This window comes from Nylanderia fulva, unplaced genomic scaffold (assembly GCF_048542155.1).
Source record: "Nylanderia fulva isolate GAGA-0341 unplaced genomic scaffold, ASM4854215v1 Scaffold13, whole genome shotgun sequence".
Lineage (NCBI taxonomy): Eukaryota > Metazoa > Arthropoda > Insecta > Hymenoptera > Formicidae > Nylanderia > Nylanderia fulva.
In genome coordinates, this window is record NW_028189518.1 from 855,361 (window position 1) to 871,390 (window position 16,030).

Here is a 16,030-nt window from a genome sequence, read left to right on the forward strand (position 1 = left end):
GCTACGTAATAGTAAAGCTGTCTGTTCCGATGTTTTGACGAGTCAGGCAACGGAATCTAGGGGGGCAGCGTAATTGTGAAGGGAAAAATGGAGCGGATTATAATAGAGGGGGAAAATTAGGGTCACAGTTCACGAGGTTACGAAGAGCGCTCGTTGTGTTCAGTACCGTTACATGAACATGTATCTTGGCTTAGTCGTTTTAGCGTCAGAGAAATAACATAAAGCTGATAAATAATTTTGCCTGTCAAAGATAAGGTCATGCTTAAGATACCATCTGTAACTGCAACTCGCACTTGAATCAGAGATAATCGGAGGATAATTCTTGAACATTATATGAGTACATTCTTTTTCATTTAGCGTTTATTTGTCAATCGATGTATTTATTTAAGATTATAAAGTTGCGTCGAACATAAAAATAAAACAGCCACATTTAAAAATGTTTATGCAACATTTAATACGTCTTCGAGAACATTACTTCTCTCAGAGATTTCTATTTTTACCAGAGTAAATTGAAGCAACAGTTTTTAAAATATTGATTATATATAATTATTTGTCAGGGTCTGTCATACAATCTAATTCTTGAATATAAACTTTTTTTGTATATTATATTATGCAAAAAGTTTGCTGATGCACGCTCAACCAGTTTGGTCACTCGTTGTCGACGAAACGCGACGTTGTACGTCGATCAAACGACCGGCCTTGCTCGTTTTGTGGAACAAAGTGAACGTAATAATACGTTTGCTTCGGAACACGTGACCGACGTAAGATCCTTCCGCCCAAGCAAATCGCGCATTTGAAACGTTCTTACGGAGAGTGACGTGTCAAGAATCCGTGATAGGAAGGACGCAAAAGCCCTCGTATTTCCGCACCATCATCCGCCACTTCGCAGAGTCACGACGAAGAAGAAGCGCGGCTTCTTCGCCCTGCGAGCTCTTCGCTCGAATGCGCCTGAGTCTCAAGGCCATATGTGCAAGCTGTAAAACTTCTTTAACCAGTAGAAAGTATACGATTACTCATCAACGATTACGCATCCCTTTGCTGTAAAAATGCACCGTCCATCTATCTTTTATTTGTTCAGCTTACTTTCATATTTATCATTAATTTCTTTGAAGTTTGTAATCGCTTATAAAATGTCTCATAATTCTTCGTGATGTAATATTTACTTAAACACAAACAAATAATTTTTTTTAACAACTGGGATCAAATGGATATTAAAAAATAAAATAAATTATTTATAGGAGATTGCGTTCGTTGATTCAGCGATTATTGAACCGTCTTGCGAGAAGGTTGTAAAGAGTTGCTGATGCTGAAAAAAATTGAATATGGCCGATGATACGGAATACCAATGACGATATTCAGTTTTATTTCTCGAAGGCATCTTGGAAGATACATTCCAAGTCCATACATTCTACCCGGTGAATTCCCGAGCAGTCGTCTTCCGCGAGTACTTGAGCGATCTACTATACGTATACGCGTTAGCTATATGATAGCTACCATACTTTCGTACCGGTCGAACTAGTTTCATGCTTGGTTCTCCAGCGGCCTTGAGGCGCACGGACCACTACGCGATGTGTGTGTCGGTGGTTGTCGAGAAGGCCTTTACGGCTTGCCTCACCCGACGTGGACCACGGCGCGGATATACTCCTTGGCCTTCCGCAATTTTAGTCATTATAACCGTATCTCCCGTGCTGTCCTTAGATAAAGCCGCTTTAAGCACAGAAACGTAAATTAAGAATCTTTTTTCAAGCTCTGCTATGCTTAGGTAAAACACAGAGTATTTCGAGATTCGTGTAGAAACGTTAACTTTGTATTAATTTTTCATTTCTTATTTCTAAGTAATAAAAGTGCTAATTTTGAAGAAAAAAATTATTTTAATAATTCCAAATTGCCTATAAATATAATATAATATGCAATGTATTAATTCCAGAATATTAACAAAGATAAAAAAATTATTTCAGAAAAAATATAAAGCTGTCATTTTTTGTGTTTTATTTTTAGCTTGTCAACTTATTTATAATTAATTCTATAAATCGATATCCAAATACTTTAAACAAAAATTAAATTTAAAAAATTAAGAAAGAACAAAAAATAAAAACAACAAAAATTTAATTATGCTCCCTTCTAGAAAGAATCCTACGGACGCCCATGACGTAAAAATATTCTTTGAAACTATAAATTCTTATGGATGAAGCAACTAGGTAAAGCTTATGTCAATGACGAAAAATAAATGTTAAATTATGTGTGCAAGACACGCTTGTTGATTTTGAATAATTTATCACGATGCAGGTGTAATAACGAAAAACAGCGAGCTATATGCTACACTGCAAGCAATATGTTACGAAAGGAATAGCTCAGACATATAACTCTTTGTGTTGTCGCGCGACGACACGCCTCAGCACGGTATGCCAAGGTAGCAATAGGTGGCAACAAAACAGGATTGTTCGCTAGTACCGGAGAAAAAAAGAAGAAGAAAAAGAAACGTGGCGAGTCAGAGAGCGAGGAGGAGCGCGTCTCGTGTCTCGCGCTAATTACCCGACGCCGTTTTATTACGATTTTAATTGGCGCACCCGCTGCGTTTCGCCGTTCGGTCGAAAATTAACCGGCCTCGGAACAATGCACGATGAAACCGGAACGCGATGCCCCGATGAAAGTAATTGACTATTTCGCAATATCGTGACGCTTTCACGACTACAAGCCGTGGGCGCGCACCTTCTCCCGCATTATCGCCTACGCGGTGAAAATATGTTATCAACGGTCGTTGCAAAACTTAATGACGGCGTTACGGTTCACTGAGGCGTGGAGGACATCTCCCTCGTCCTAGAGAGAAACGTTCAATGGCCCGTCATCTCAATGGCTAACGTTTATATGTCCCACAAAGAGAGGACAGAACCTGTCGATAAGCGAAAATGTTTATTACGAAAATTTCTTATTTTTTCGAATAAGGAAACTTAATGAAAAATATATATATTTTTAAGAGTAATTTTTTGATCAATGTGAGATTGATATTTTAATATTAGCAATTTAAAGGAGAAATTTTTGAAAAAAAAACTAATGAATCAATATTTATAATTTGTTCAAGGTAAATAAGTAAATAGGTAAAGTTAATTCAATTAATTTTAAAATCTTTCTAAAATCTTAATTTAAAAATTGCCAAAGACAAAATGTATAATCACTTAATTAAAGAATCAGAAATTTTATTGGCAAAAAAATGATAGAATAAGATGATTATACATAATATAGTATCTTGACTAATGTTATTTTCTTTGATTAAAAATAAAAGAATATATATTGATAATATTTACATAATATAATAAATATGTATATTAATTCACATTTCTTTTCACACTTCTTAGATGATTTATTCGTACATAAGCAGAAGTTACAAGCGGGAAAAGTATCGAACGTATTAATAATCGCAAGAAGACATTAATATTAATGAATCGCTGGGTTGCCGACGCGCATGTGTATTTTACAAGTAAATACGCGAATATCCGGCGCAGCATTGCGGGATATTTTTTAATTTCACTTCGGCGATAATGCCGTATCATTAAAGTTACACGAATGAGCATCATCGCTAACTAAGCTTGGTGTAAAGTGTCGATACGGATTGCCGGTTATACCGGTAGAAAAATTATACGTACATACAAAGTGTAACGGACGTGGCAAGCGAGGCTAATCGTTGTTATTCATTCCGACTGAAGGCTTCACTCGGCGAAGAGGTGTCAACGACTTTTTATTTCCTGCCAAATCTCCGGTGACAAAAAAAAGAGACATCGTTAAACGCTGTCAGCAAAACCTCGACCTGGAGAGAGAGTGTTGACCTGGATGCAATGTGTTCGATGAGTTTGAAACGCATTATCGGCTGGAAAATCGAGGTCAAAACGCGCCGTTAATTGCGAGAATAGATATATCCGTGAAAGTGATTTGTTACTTTTGTTCGGCTGACAGGATGTTATTAATACAATTTTTAGCAGCAATGAGGCATACGCTTTGCGTAAGCAAAATTTCGCGAGTTGTTCGATCGCTCGAGTGCTATCAAGAGATCTATAAAGGTCAACGAGATACGCTCGTGGGAAAGAATATGCGAAAGAATTTTAAATGTTGCCCCAAAAAAAAAACATAAACCAGCATTTCTCTTTCTTGCTGTGGTGAAACACAATTTTTTTCTCAGAAATATCTCGATAATACATATTTCTTGAAACACTATATACTACAATACTTCTTTTAAAAAATCATCACGTGAGAATATACGTGAAAAACAGAAAGATTTTAACATTTTTCTCAAATTTATGAGTTAAATATATAGATATCTTGATTCTTTCTAATAGAAAATTTTAAAGTCAAGATTTACGATATACAAATTTTTCGTAATTGGCGACATCTTTGGATTTATATCCCGGAATATTTTCTAGCGAGATTTTAAGACGTATCGTAAGATTATTTTGCGTGAGAATGCTGCAGGAAGTTCCTTGTATTCTCGTGCAATTTAAACGTCGACATTTGCTAATGCGCATTATTAATCGTCGCGAGAGAACCGCACTGCGGTATTTCAGGGAAGTTTTTGAACATCTCTTACTCTTTTAAGGTTGCGCCTTAATTACGAGAGAAGATGAAGAGAAGAATGAGAATGTGATATGTGGGTAGAGGTACTGTTAAATTCTCACCCTCTATTAGTAATGAACCATTAATATTAATTAGATGTAGCGTAATCTTTTAATTCAACTTAGCTAGGAAGCTTCTTTGTTTAACAGGATATTAAGTCTTTGTCTTTGTATACATCTAAATAACTCCGAAGTTATTTCCATAAAATTCTAAGCAGCTGTAATTATGGAATAGCTGTTATGACGCTTTGTTACGCTCGCGAGATCGAGAGATTATTTAAAGATAACTTTAAATACATTACAATTATCTTGGCTTTACCTAGTTTGCTTTTTTTTTGTATAACCGTTAAAAAATTGGATTTTAATATCAATGTTATATGCGCCTAAGATGAATAATTAGTTTATATTGAAAATTAATAGTAAATAATAAAGGTAATTTCTGATTTAATTATGAATGCTCTTCCTTGTTTTTCAGGACGTAATGAGCGAGTACGAACGAATCAAGCGTTCGTGCTTGAAACGAGGTGAGCTCTGGGAGGATCCAGAATTTCCAGCAACCCAAGCTTCGGTCTTTTATCACCAGACACCGCCGTTCCAGTTTCAATGGAAAAGGCCGAAAGTAAGACCGCATTTTTATTCTTTCGATTAATATTTTATCTTTTGCTATCAATCGCTTTTTTCCTGCAATTAGCAAAATATATAAAAATATAGTTGCATTTTACATATAGTACACATGTAATGTATATACATTAATATTTTATTATTATAATAGTTTATAGAAATTATAAGATATTTAGAAATAATTAATTTCTATCAGTTAAAAATGTCTCACATATATCTTTTGTAATTGGGCCACGAACATTAAAAGATGATTTATTCCATTGCTAGCTGATGCAACGAAACTGTTCCTTCGGGAGCAGTATAGAAGTAAACTATCTTCCTCGGTTCGCTCTAATTCCTAAAGAACAGAAAGATGCGCGACGTAGAACTTAGGAACCGTAACAAAAACAGTTCGCAACCTTGACACGCAGCTCTGTCGCCTGCGTGCTTATAATTGTCTACTGAATAGAGTTATACTCTGCTTGGGACAAATCATATAACGGAACCACTCATTCTGTCGAGAGCTCTTATGTTACAATTATCTTGCTAACATATTCACTGAATACATAAAAAACTATTCTCTTATCATTTATAAATATTTAAATTACATCATTTTAATATTTATCATTTTTGTAAAATTATTTTCTCCATTGTCTTTTATAATTATTAATAAATCACTTAATCAAATTTTTTTACATAAGAATAGAAGTACTTAATTTTATTTAATTATGTGTTGGGTTACCATCAAGTAGACTGTTCGAATCTCATTTTTCTCACGAATGAGATCCTTCGAGGTCCGCGAAATAATCGCGATTCCAGAATATCGGAGCAGGGATCAACGATCCTGCGGCGTTGGTTATGCAACCTGCACGATGGGTCGAGAAACGAGCGAGCTGCAGGTGAAGTCGACGACGCGTAACCGCTGGTCTTTTCCGCTTACCGAACGAGACATTGCGTGGCCGTGCACCATCGAGTATTATATAGTGATCTGAATAGAAGTCACTGACAAGCATACGCATTCCTACGACAAGGTCAACAATTGCGTGGAGAAATGCGTATGTACGTGGCGTGTGTCGCGCTTTTAACACCGTCGCCAAAGATTCCCGTCACGATTCCACTGCCGACCGGAAACGCGCGAAAGAGGAAGAGCTGCATTACGCCAGCGCGGGATGCAACAGTTGGAGAACAGTTATTTAATGCGGCCCCTTTATGTATTGCGAAATATATGCGCGTTGGTGCTTCGTGTCGTTAATATCTGACATTTCTCCATAAGGTAACATAATTGAGGTGTGCATGTTTTTTTATTGGATAATTGTTTCTCCGAACAACTTTCCAACTTTCTAGCCAAAATTTACGAAATATAAATGTTTCATGGAAATTATTGTAAAATTTCCAATATAAAATTATGTCAGATAATTATTAAGTGTATTTGATAATTAAGAAAGGATATACATATATTAATTAGAAGAAAATTAAAAATTATTTTGTGCATAAAGTTTAGTTTTATTTAATGTCTTAATTTTATCCTCGTAACTATTTTACATTGTGTTATACAATACATATGTTTGTTTTAAATGTATACCTCAATTGTTAGTGAGAAAATAATTCTATTTAAAAATCAGTAAAGCATGAATGATAAAGGATAATGTGAAAATTATATATACTGCAATTACTGCGAAACTAGCGTACATCAAACGTGAGAGTAAATGCACGATAATGGAAATGTACAAAATGACATTCGATTTATTAAGAATCGATTAATTAAGAATGATTAATAAAAATGTTATAAATTATAGGTAAATGCATGCTATACTCAGCTTTAGAGAATTTTCCAGGAATTGTGCATCCAGATCTAATAACAGGAAAGACTTCAGATTCATCAATAGAAAAATATGCACTGAGAATTCATAATTTGCATAATACGTAGAATCAATTTCATAATACGACGTTTCGTTACAATGTGAATGATCAGATAAATGTGCGCTTAAGTTTTGCATTAAAAGTATTTTTCATTCTGTTAAGTTCAGCCTTATAACGTAATATATATATATATAATTAAAATTATAATTTAAAATATAAATAAATATAATCATATCCGAATTCTAAATTATTTCTTAACTATAAGTTTTACAATTAAAAATTTTTAAATTTAATATGTTTCTTCTCTCTTTTTCTTTCTCTAATTTACGTTTTCTCTTTCTAATTATCGTTATCTTATTTAATATTTTTTAGTTGATGCTTCATGTCTACATATGTATCATATATTTTTTCCATGTTACATAATGTATTTTTATTGTATAGTCGCTTAAACTTTTTTTATATAATAATTATTATTGATATTAATTAAGATGAAATAAATAAAAAAATTCTCTACTTTGTTTTAGGAATTGTGCAATCGGCCTATCTTCGTCAGCGATGCACCTGCTCAATTCGATGTCATTCCTGGGAAGATGGGTGAGTTATCTGTAAAAAAAAAAAATTACAGTTAGTAAATAAACTTGTGATTTTAAAAAATTCGGGAACACAGGGGAATGAGATGGAGAGAAGTAAGGCTGAAGAGCCTATCTTAGAAACCCCACTGGAGTTTAAGCGTGCATAAATAAACGATGCATGAAAGGCACCCACAAACGACAGAACTGGTCGTTCCGCTTTTGCCTTTTCTCCCTATCCTGACAGTACGGAATTCCCTCGATAGACATAATGATACGTTGTGTTCTTGCACGTGTTTGAAAACCTTGGCTTCTACTACCTAACTCCTTTTCTTCTTGCGCGACGAAAGGTTACGTGAGTTCACTACCACGGATCAGTAATCGAATATTAAATCTTCACAGTCAATTGTTCTTGAAAACTAGATGTAACATTAGTTCATAATTGTTTATAGATGATTTGAAGAGATATTTTAATAATATGAGATGTTGAAAGGAGATACATATTCGAGAAGCGTGGATTATATTATCAAAATGTCAATTTTGTATTATTACATATTTTTTCTCTCTTATATAATTAGTAAAACAAATAATATCTTTATATTTAAAAAATACATGTCATTTATTATTATTATTATTATTGTTTTAAATAATATTGTAATCACATCTTTTTAAGAGATTAAATTTATATAATAATGTAAAATAATATTTTTAGCTCTTATAGAATCAAAATATTTCAATAGTTTTGTGCTGGTGAAATACATAATTATGCATTTTAAGATAGAGACTTGAAATATCATTTGATAAAAATTTGAAATATTTAAAATCAACAGAAATAATCTATTTTTAATGACATGATATCTCGATTCAAAGAAAACTGGAGATTCTCATTCACGATTGAAATATGTCATGAATCCTGAAATTACTTCATTGACTTTTGATGAACGTAAGAAGTAACAGTAATCGTTTTTATGAACGATACAGATTGAAGTTGTTATATTTCTTTTTATGCGATTCTGGAAAATAAATATTTAGAAAATATTCTGTCGCTTCGAAAATTGCTATGTACAAAGACTCTCTTCAAATTTTTTGCAATAATAAATACACATAAAATAACATTATCATTAACGGTTAAACAAGTTTTTCTGTAAAATGTATCATCGAATAAAAAGGATTAAATATTTTCTTGATACATTTGTAGATGTTCTAAGAAATTATTTCTGTAAGTACAGAAGAAAAGTAATACAGTGACGTAAAAACGTAAACGTAAAACCGTTGATATTTATATATTACACGTTAGCTGTACGTGAGTAATAATTGCAGTTGTAGATGTTATCAATTAGGTAATTAAAGAACAGTTACAGTTGATGTTACTTTGTGACTGCCGAATATTACAGTTAAATACTATAATTAAAGACATAATAATTACATATTAATTAACTGTATTATATTAATAATTAAATATTAATTAACTGTATTACAAAAATATAACTTAATATGCAATAGATAATTAATTGCTAATTAGCATTTGTAACAATTACATATATTAACAATATAATTATATATCAAAATTTACGGTCTTGTAATTATAGATTATCTAAATATAATATTTGATAAAATCATTCAAGAAACTTTACATGTATTAAATTAGAAAGTTGTACGTTTTGTGCTAGATTCTTGAACACGCAGTTTACTCGAAAACTTATTACGCTGTTAATTGCTAAATCATGAAAATAGTAACACTTATTAAATGTTACGTATCGTATCAAACGTTAAAGTGATTTCCTTGTGATTATAAATGCCGGAATAAGATTATAGAACGAAGTAGTGAATATAATCAGATATTGCGCGTATCTCGATTTCTATAGAGACAAAAATCAAACTAATTTTTAGCTCAATATTAGCACAGATTGAAAGCACAGCTCAATACTAGCAACAGATTGAGCAAATGTGAAGTTTTTGTGATTAAATACTAACATTGTAATTATCATTACAAACTTTTACATCTTTTAAAGCATTCTCTATTTATTTTCAGGCGCAATTTGAGTGCATTAAATGCAAAATTATTTATGATTTACTATTTCTTTTGAATCATACTATTTAATAAAAAATTATAATGTGTGTGCAAAAAATACATATGTAATTTATCTTGTACAAGATTTTTGTTTTTCTTTTTTATAATTATATAATTATTACGTATATAATTACTGTTACAGGTTTTGCGTTATATTTTTATCCCATTAAGAAGTGAAATATGCTCGCTGTTTATTGTAATATATTGCAGCAGCGATCTTGCTTGCTTTTTAAATTTTTTCTCTCTCTTCGGACATTCACAAATCCGACTGAGGAAATTAAAACGGAATACGACTTTACATCGGACTATGCGAGTTATAATGCACCATGAAACGCTCTGCGACATAATCCCCTCCCGTAGCTTCGCAGGTATAATAATTCACGAGTGTTGCATCGCGCCACCGGAAGTCGAGCGCCCTCGAATAAGCTATGCGGGCGCATTCCTGAAGATATAACTGCGTTCGCTGTAGCGTGCGCGACTTGTCCCGTTAACGCGTATATACGCAACAGGCACGCACAGTCAGGCAGAATGGCGACATGTAATAATTTCACATCGACCTATATTGCGACATCGTAAAATTTGGCGATTCATCTTTGCAGCCTCGCGTGTCGACACGCCCGCTTTCTGATCAATCCCATCAATTTAATCAAAGTTGAGAGACATTTCCAGCATACCTTGAGTGAAATGCAATATATTGAGTGAAGAAATAACATATTAAGAAAATTATTATTTTGCATAATAATAAGATAAATTCCTTAATAAAATGTATATTTTCTTAAAATTTAAACGATTATTAATTATATTTAATATCTTTTATAAAATATATATTCTTTATTAATCTAAACTACTTAATATAAGCATATTGAATTATTAAGTAATTTAGATTAGTCAAAAGATTTATGGCAAGATTCAATTGTCATAATTTATGTTTGTTTTAATAAATTTTTCTCTAGAAGCTAATGAAAACGTATCACGAGAATTATTATTGAAAGTAGGCAATATGTTTGAGCAGTTTATTCTTATTTCCTTTTCCTCTCTTGTTTGGAGTAACAAAAAGTTGGTAAAAGCGAGCGCTCGATCAGCGATTAGACCTTCGAAAACGAAAGTGAAGTGAGTGAATGTAACGAGATAGAGAGCAGTGTCGCTCTTAGATCCTACACAATTTCTCACAACGTTATGTTCTTACGACACGTTTGATGAACATTACGGAATCATTTAATTTTTTATGAAGAAGCTTATCAATCTTTAAAAAGAAACTGATTTTTATTGATAAAATATGTTAAAATAAATGATATCACAAGAAGAATATAATTTACGCATCGTTAATTGCATTTGGCTCTTAATTAGTCCTCCCCTTCCTTTGCTTGTAGATAAATGTTATAATTACACATTCATTAAAAATTTAATAATAGAAAGATAACATCATCACTTTAAAATAAAATTAAGCGTAAATATACAGATATATTAATGATTCTTTGAAACGTTTAAAATTTTTCTTATCCATAGAATTACTTATAGTTTACAAAATTTTATATGATCTTCACATTTTTTATTAAGACATTGAGCTTCTGTTAAAATGATTTAATAAATAAAGCAAGTAGCCTCAAGCAAATACCGCAAACATATTATAAATATCTTAATAATTTGAATTAATTTTTCTCTCTTTCTTTATTTAAGAATTTCTTAAGACAAAACTCCAATTTCGTGAAACATTTATATAATTACAAATAGAGCTTTTACCAGAATATCATTGTTTTGTTAATAGGTGATAAGTGGCTGGTATCGTGTTTGGGCGTGCTACACCTTAGCAAGGGTCTATTCTACAGGGTGGTACCAGCCGACCAAGGATTCGGCAGCGGTGGAGAACCTCCGGGCTCGCCGACCGCAGAATACGCCGGAGTGTTTAGGTTTCGATTGTGGTGGTGTGGCGCGTGGGTGGAAGTTCTCGTCGACGATAGATTACCGGCGGTTCATGGAAGACTGGCCTTCGTGCAGAGTCGCCATAGTGATCAGTTCTGGCCGGCATTGCTGGAGAAAGCGTACGCCAAGTGAGTTTTCTTCTTCTTTTTACGTTCGAACTTCGAACAGATAGGATAGATTATAAGTCAGGAAGATCGTATTTAAAAGTATATAAAACACTTTTTATTGACCCTAATAAAACATGTAAGATGGGTCGATGACACTTTCAGTTTCTACAGATACTTTCCAAGAATTTTATCAACGTGCGTTTTAAATGACTCTGTGACAAGAAAATTACATTGAAATTTTCCAATTATCCAGTTCAGACCACAAGTTACAATATTCGTCGATAAATCCGTAATCTTTGATCTTGCTTCGCTTGGAGATCGTGCATGGACATGGAAAAACGAGATACGTGTTCTCGCTTTATGCCGGATAGTTTTCGAGCCACTTTGAGACGAATGGCGAACTGCCGTGGGCGGCGTAGGCGTCCACCAGGTGGCCGTTCAAGGTGAATTCGCGTGCGAAGATCGACCTCGGTATGTTCGATCGATGAACTTCGATCGCCATCGCCGCGGGTGTAGTATACGCGAGATTGCGAGTGCGGATGGACCGATAGGCTGGCGCCGGCTAGCCTGCTCCAAGATAATTTCTAAATTTAGCCCACCTTTAAGCGCATATAACATTTTGCTTGACCGTACAAAAAGCTGGACCAATGAAACCATCTTATTGCTACGTCTATAAAATAATCGAGACATTATTATCAATTGTGTATAATTAAATAAATGAAGAAAAGAGATGCAAAGGCAATATTAATTGATAGTTTGAGAGAGTTTATCGCGCTGGGTTGTACACATAATTTCGCTCGAAATGATCTGAGTGATGAACGCTTGTTGAGAAGCAATATTTAGCACGTACCGAACTCATGATGATGCAGAATGCAAGGATAAACGGCTGCATCTATCAAATAATCGATACATTATTATTAATATTATAATTAAATAAATGAAAAAAAGTGATTGCAAAGGCAATATTAACTGACAGTTTGAGAGAGTTTATCGCCCTGGTTTGTACATAATAATTTCGCTCGAAATGATCTGAGTGATGAACGCTTGTCGAGAAGCGGTATTTAGCACGTATCGAACTCATGATGATGCAGAATGCATCGCAAGGATAAACGGTATACGCTTCGCTCGTCGTGCAAGTTGAAAAGCGAGGAGCAGAAGTCGAGCGTCCGTCCGGAGGACGGACAGGAACTTCATCTCGCGACTTCATCTCGCGAGGCCGAGGCAATCGAGGCGCGCGATCTCTCGCCACGAGATGGAAGATGGGGTTTACGCGGACGGCCGAACGACGATGACCGGTTCTGCCGGAGGTCCTTGCTCCTCTTCTTAATCTTCCTCTGATGACCCCCTACTCTTTACCGTCTCCTTTCCCTCGTTATCCCCGTCTTGCACACACATTCTCTGTCTTTCTCTTTATTTTCTTCTTTCTTCTCTTTCTTCTCTCGTCCTGTCTCGCTCTCTCTCTCTCGATTTCTTGCACCATCACGTATGAACCTCACTTGGGCGTTGCTCTCGAAACTGCTTGCAAGGTGGTGGCGTTGAAAAGAAAGATAATTTCGTCCCTCGCTTTCCTGGATAAAAGAAGGAACAGCGATTGAGGAACAATTATCTTGCATATAATTATATGTCGCGTTTCACAAAAATTTTATTATTGCATTTCTATACTCCTTCATGATATTTATCTTGATTTGTCTATTATAGCTTCAGATAATATTTATTTCGACGAAACAAAGGATAATGGTTTTCCCCACGTGCATATGTATATACATGGAAAGAAATTATTATTCTAAGAATATCATGTTGTCTTACAAAAATAATATTCCTGTGCGTTAGATAAAAGTGTATAATCATAAAATATGGATATATTATTCTTTTTACTCTATAATCTTTATTTATCAAGAAAAGAATAATAAGTAATATGAAATATTTTCTATGTGTAATACTAATTAAAAAATCATAAATTACAGTTTTATCGAATCAAACTATATGCAATGTTTATATATATATATATACGCTGTTGAAAAATCAAGCAATTATTAAATATAGAAGGTATTAACAAGTTCTTAATTTTAGTATAACTTAACGCAAATTTTACACTCTAGCTATTTAAATAATAATGAGCTTTATGAATATGTGTGTCGTGTTTGTTTTTGTTACGCTTGAGAAAGATTATGTACGTAAGTATCTGAAATGGAAAAAGATTTTGCTGCTTTCTATAAAGAGCACGCTAAGGATATAATAGTATTTATCTAAATAACATTGATCCGTATAGATCTCGGCGTCTAATAAAACACCATACCTGGTAGACATGATATGCTCCCGGTCAACAACCGTGAACATACTTTGCTATAATTTCATCATCAAACGCGCCACTTTTGCGTCATAATACTGGATACACGTGCGTAACGAAAGATTGACGTGACTGCGCTTGGTTCTCTTGGAGAAAGCAGAACAAGACAATGACGGGTTTCGAGCGGAAAAAATTATGTTAGCTTCTCAAGAGATATGCATGCAAGAATGCATTAACCATGTAAACTTTCTTACCCAAAATTACTTTCGTAAACATATTATTATTTTATATTAAATCTCAAATAAAAAAAATCTAAAAGCTTATTATTTTTCATCTTCGTAGTGTAAATTTCTTATTAACGAATAATATATTTCTAATTTTAAAAAATAAAAAATGCATATACTTACCACGTACAATTCACATCTGATTTTTGTGAATTGTATACAGCACAAATTTTTATGAAGCAAATTGATATTTATTTAATTTTTATATTTCTATGTTATTGTTACGCTATAGCTACGAAGATGCATCGAGGTCGTGGCTCATTAATAATTAATTGCACGCTGCAGATTCCCGACAACTTCCGCTCGCGTCAGTATCGGAATGTACAGCTGCTAATTAATGATGTAACTCCGATCGTAAGCAACTTGAAAAGTTGCTAAAATAATTTTACATGCGGTAATGTGATTTCCTACTGCGAGCACTGATCGTAATTACGATTACGATGATGATTGCTCGATGATGGAATATTATGAGTGATCCTACACACGAGTGTTGCAGTATTTACTACTCGTAGGGAAGTTATGCACGCATGATAAGCTCAGCGTGATAATATTTATCGTGCAACGTGTGCGAGGGTCAGGAAATATCGCATCATGTGTACGTTTGATAGATTTTACGATGAAAAATTATACGACATGATTCTAGTGATTAAAGGGAATAATTATTAAATACGTCGTGTGTAGGTAATTACCTGAATAATACAATTTCAGTCTAACCCTTTACTTATGATCTACATTAGATCTTCACGCAACTAACAGATAGCATATACAAACTATTAAAATACGAAATATATATATATATATATATATATAAATCTGGTTTCCTTAGAGAATATTATAATTATATTGGAGAAATTTTTAAAATTTATAATTGTATTTTCACCATACTTTCAAATAAATGTAGCCGTATTTGGTAGTCATGAGACTCCATTGGTATTTCAATAACGTTAAACATTTACGTGTCGGTTGAAAGATCAAAGAAGATAAAAAGAAAGGAGAAGGTTTTGCTGATCTTTTCCTCTGTCGCGATGACCTCACGTTGGAAAATCCGATTGATCCTGGCTGATCGGCTTTATTGAATCAGTAGCGGCATTGAAAATCGGTTAGAAAGCCTCTTCGCATGCCAATATATGTATACAAGCAGTATGCGCAACATGCCTTCTCGTCGATTTCCATTAGAAAACCGCCTGGCGTTTCTAGGATCTTGCTAGGCTCATGTCTCTCACGTTCGTTCGTTCATACATTTTATTCGTTAGAAAGTGTTGTCATGTTGGAAAATACCAAATCGCACGAACATGTTCATGAAATGGAAAATTATTTACCGTATTATCATTTCGAGGATATCGCAGTAAAAGTGATTGGTTTCCATAAAACATTTCATGTATATATGTTTCTAATTAAAAGGTTTTATTATGAAATTATATTTTGATAAAAATAAAAAAAACGAAATGTATGTACATATTAAATTAATTAATTTTATGTATAATTTCATAACTTTTTATATCGTTCTACTTATGTTAATAGCAAATTTATCGATTGTAATGATTAGATTGAGCTACAAATATTACAAAAATATATATTATTTTAAAGTTCATAAATTATGTCAAAAAATATCTAAATTGCATAATTTTTTAGTGTATATAACTTTAAGCGAAGCAAAATTCCATGTTTATTCTGATTTAATAAACTAGTTTTATATTTCTTTCTTACGTAAGAACAAATATTATTATTAAC

The 16,030-nt window shown here is 33.4% G+C and overlaps 1 protein-coding gene across 3 annotated transcripts in view; it reads left to right on the forward strand.

Annotated features, from left to right (window-relative positions):
• The window catches only part of CalpC (calpain C), a 38,815-nt gene that overhangs the window by 14,627 nt on the left and 8,158 nt on the right, over positions 1-16,030 (forward strand). For all 3 annotated transcript variants that reach the window (XM_085479742.1, XM_029304694.2, XM_085479743.1), the window contains 3 exons: positions 5,077-5,220; positions 7,586-7,655; positions 11,467-11,749. In XM_085479742.1, the coding sequence (XP_085335868.1) occupies positions 5,077-5,220; positions 7,586-7,655; positions 11,467-11,749 (497 nt within the window). The remainder of the gene's footprint in view (positions 1-5,076; positions 5,221-7,585; positions 7,656-11,466; positions 11,750-16,030) is intronic.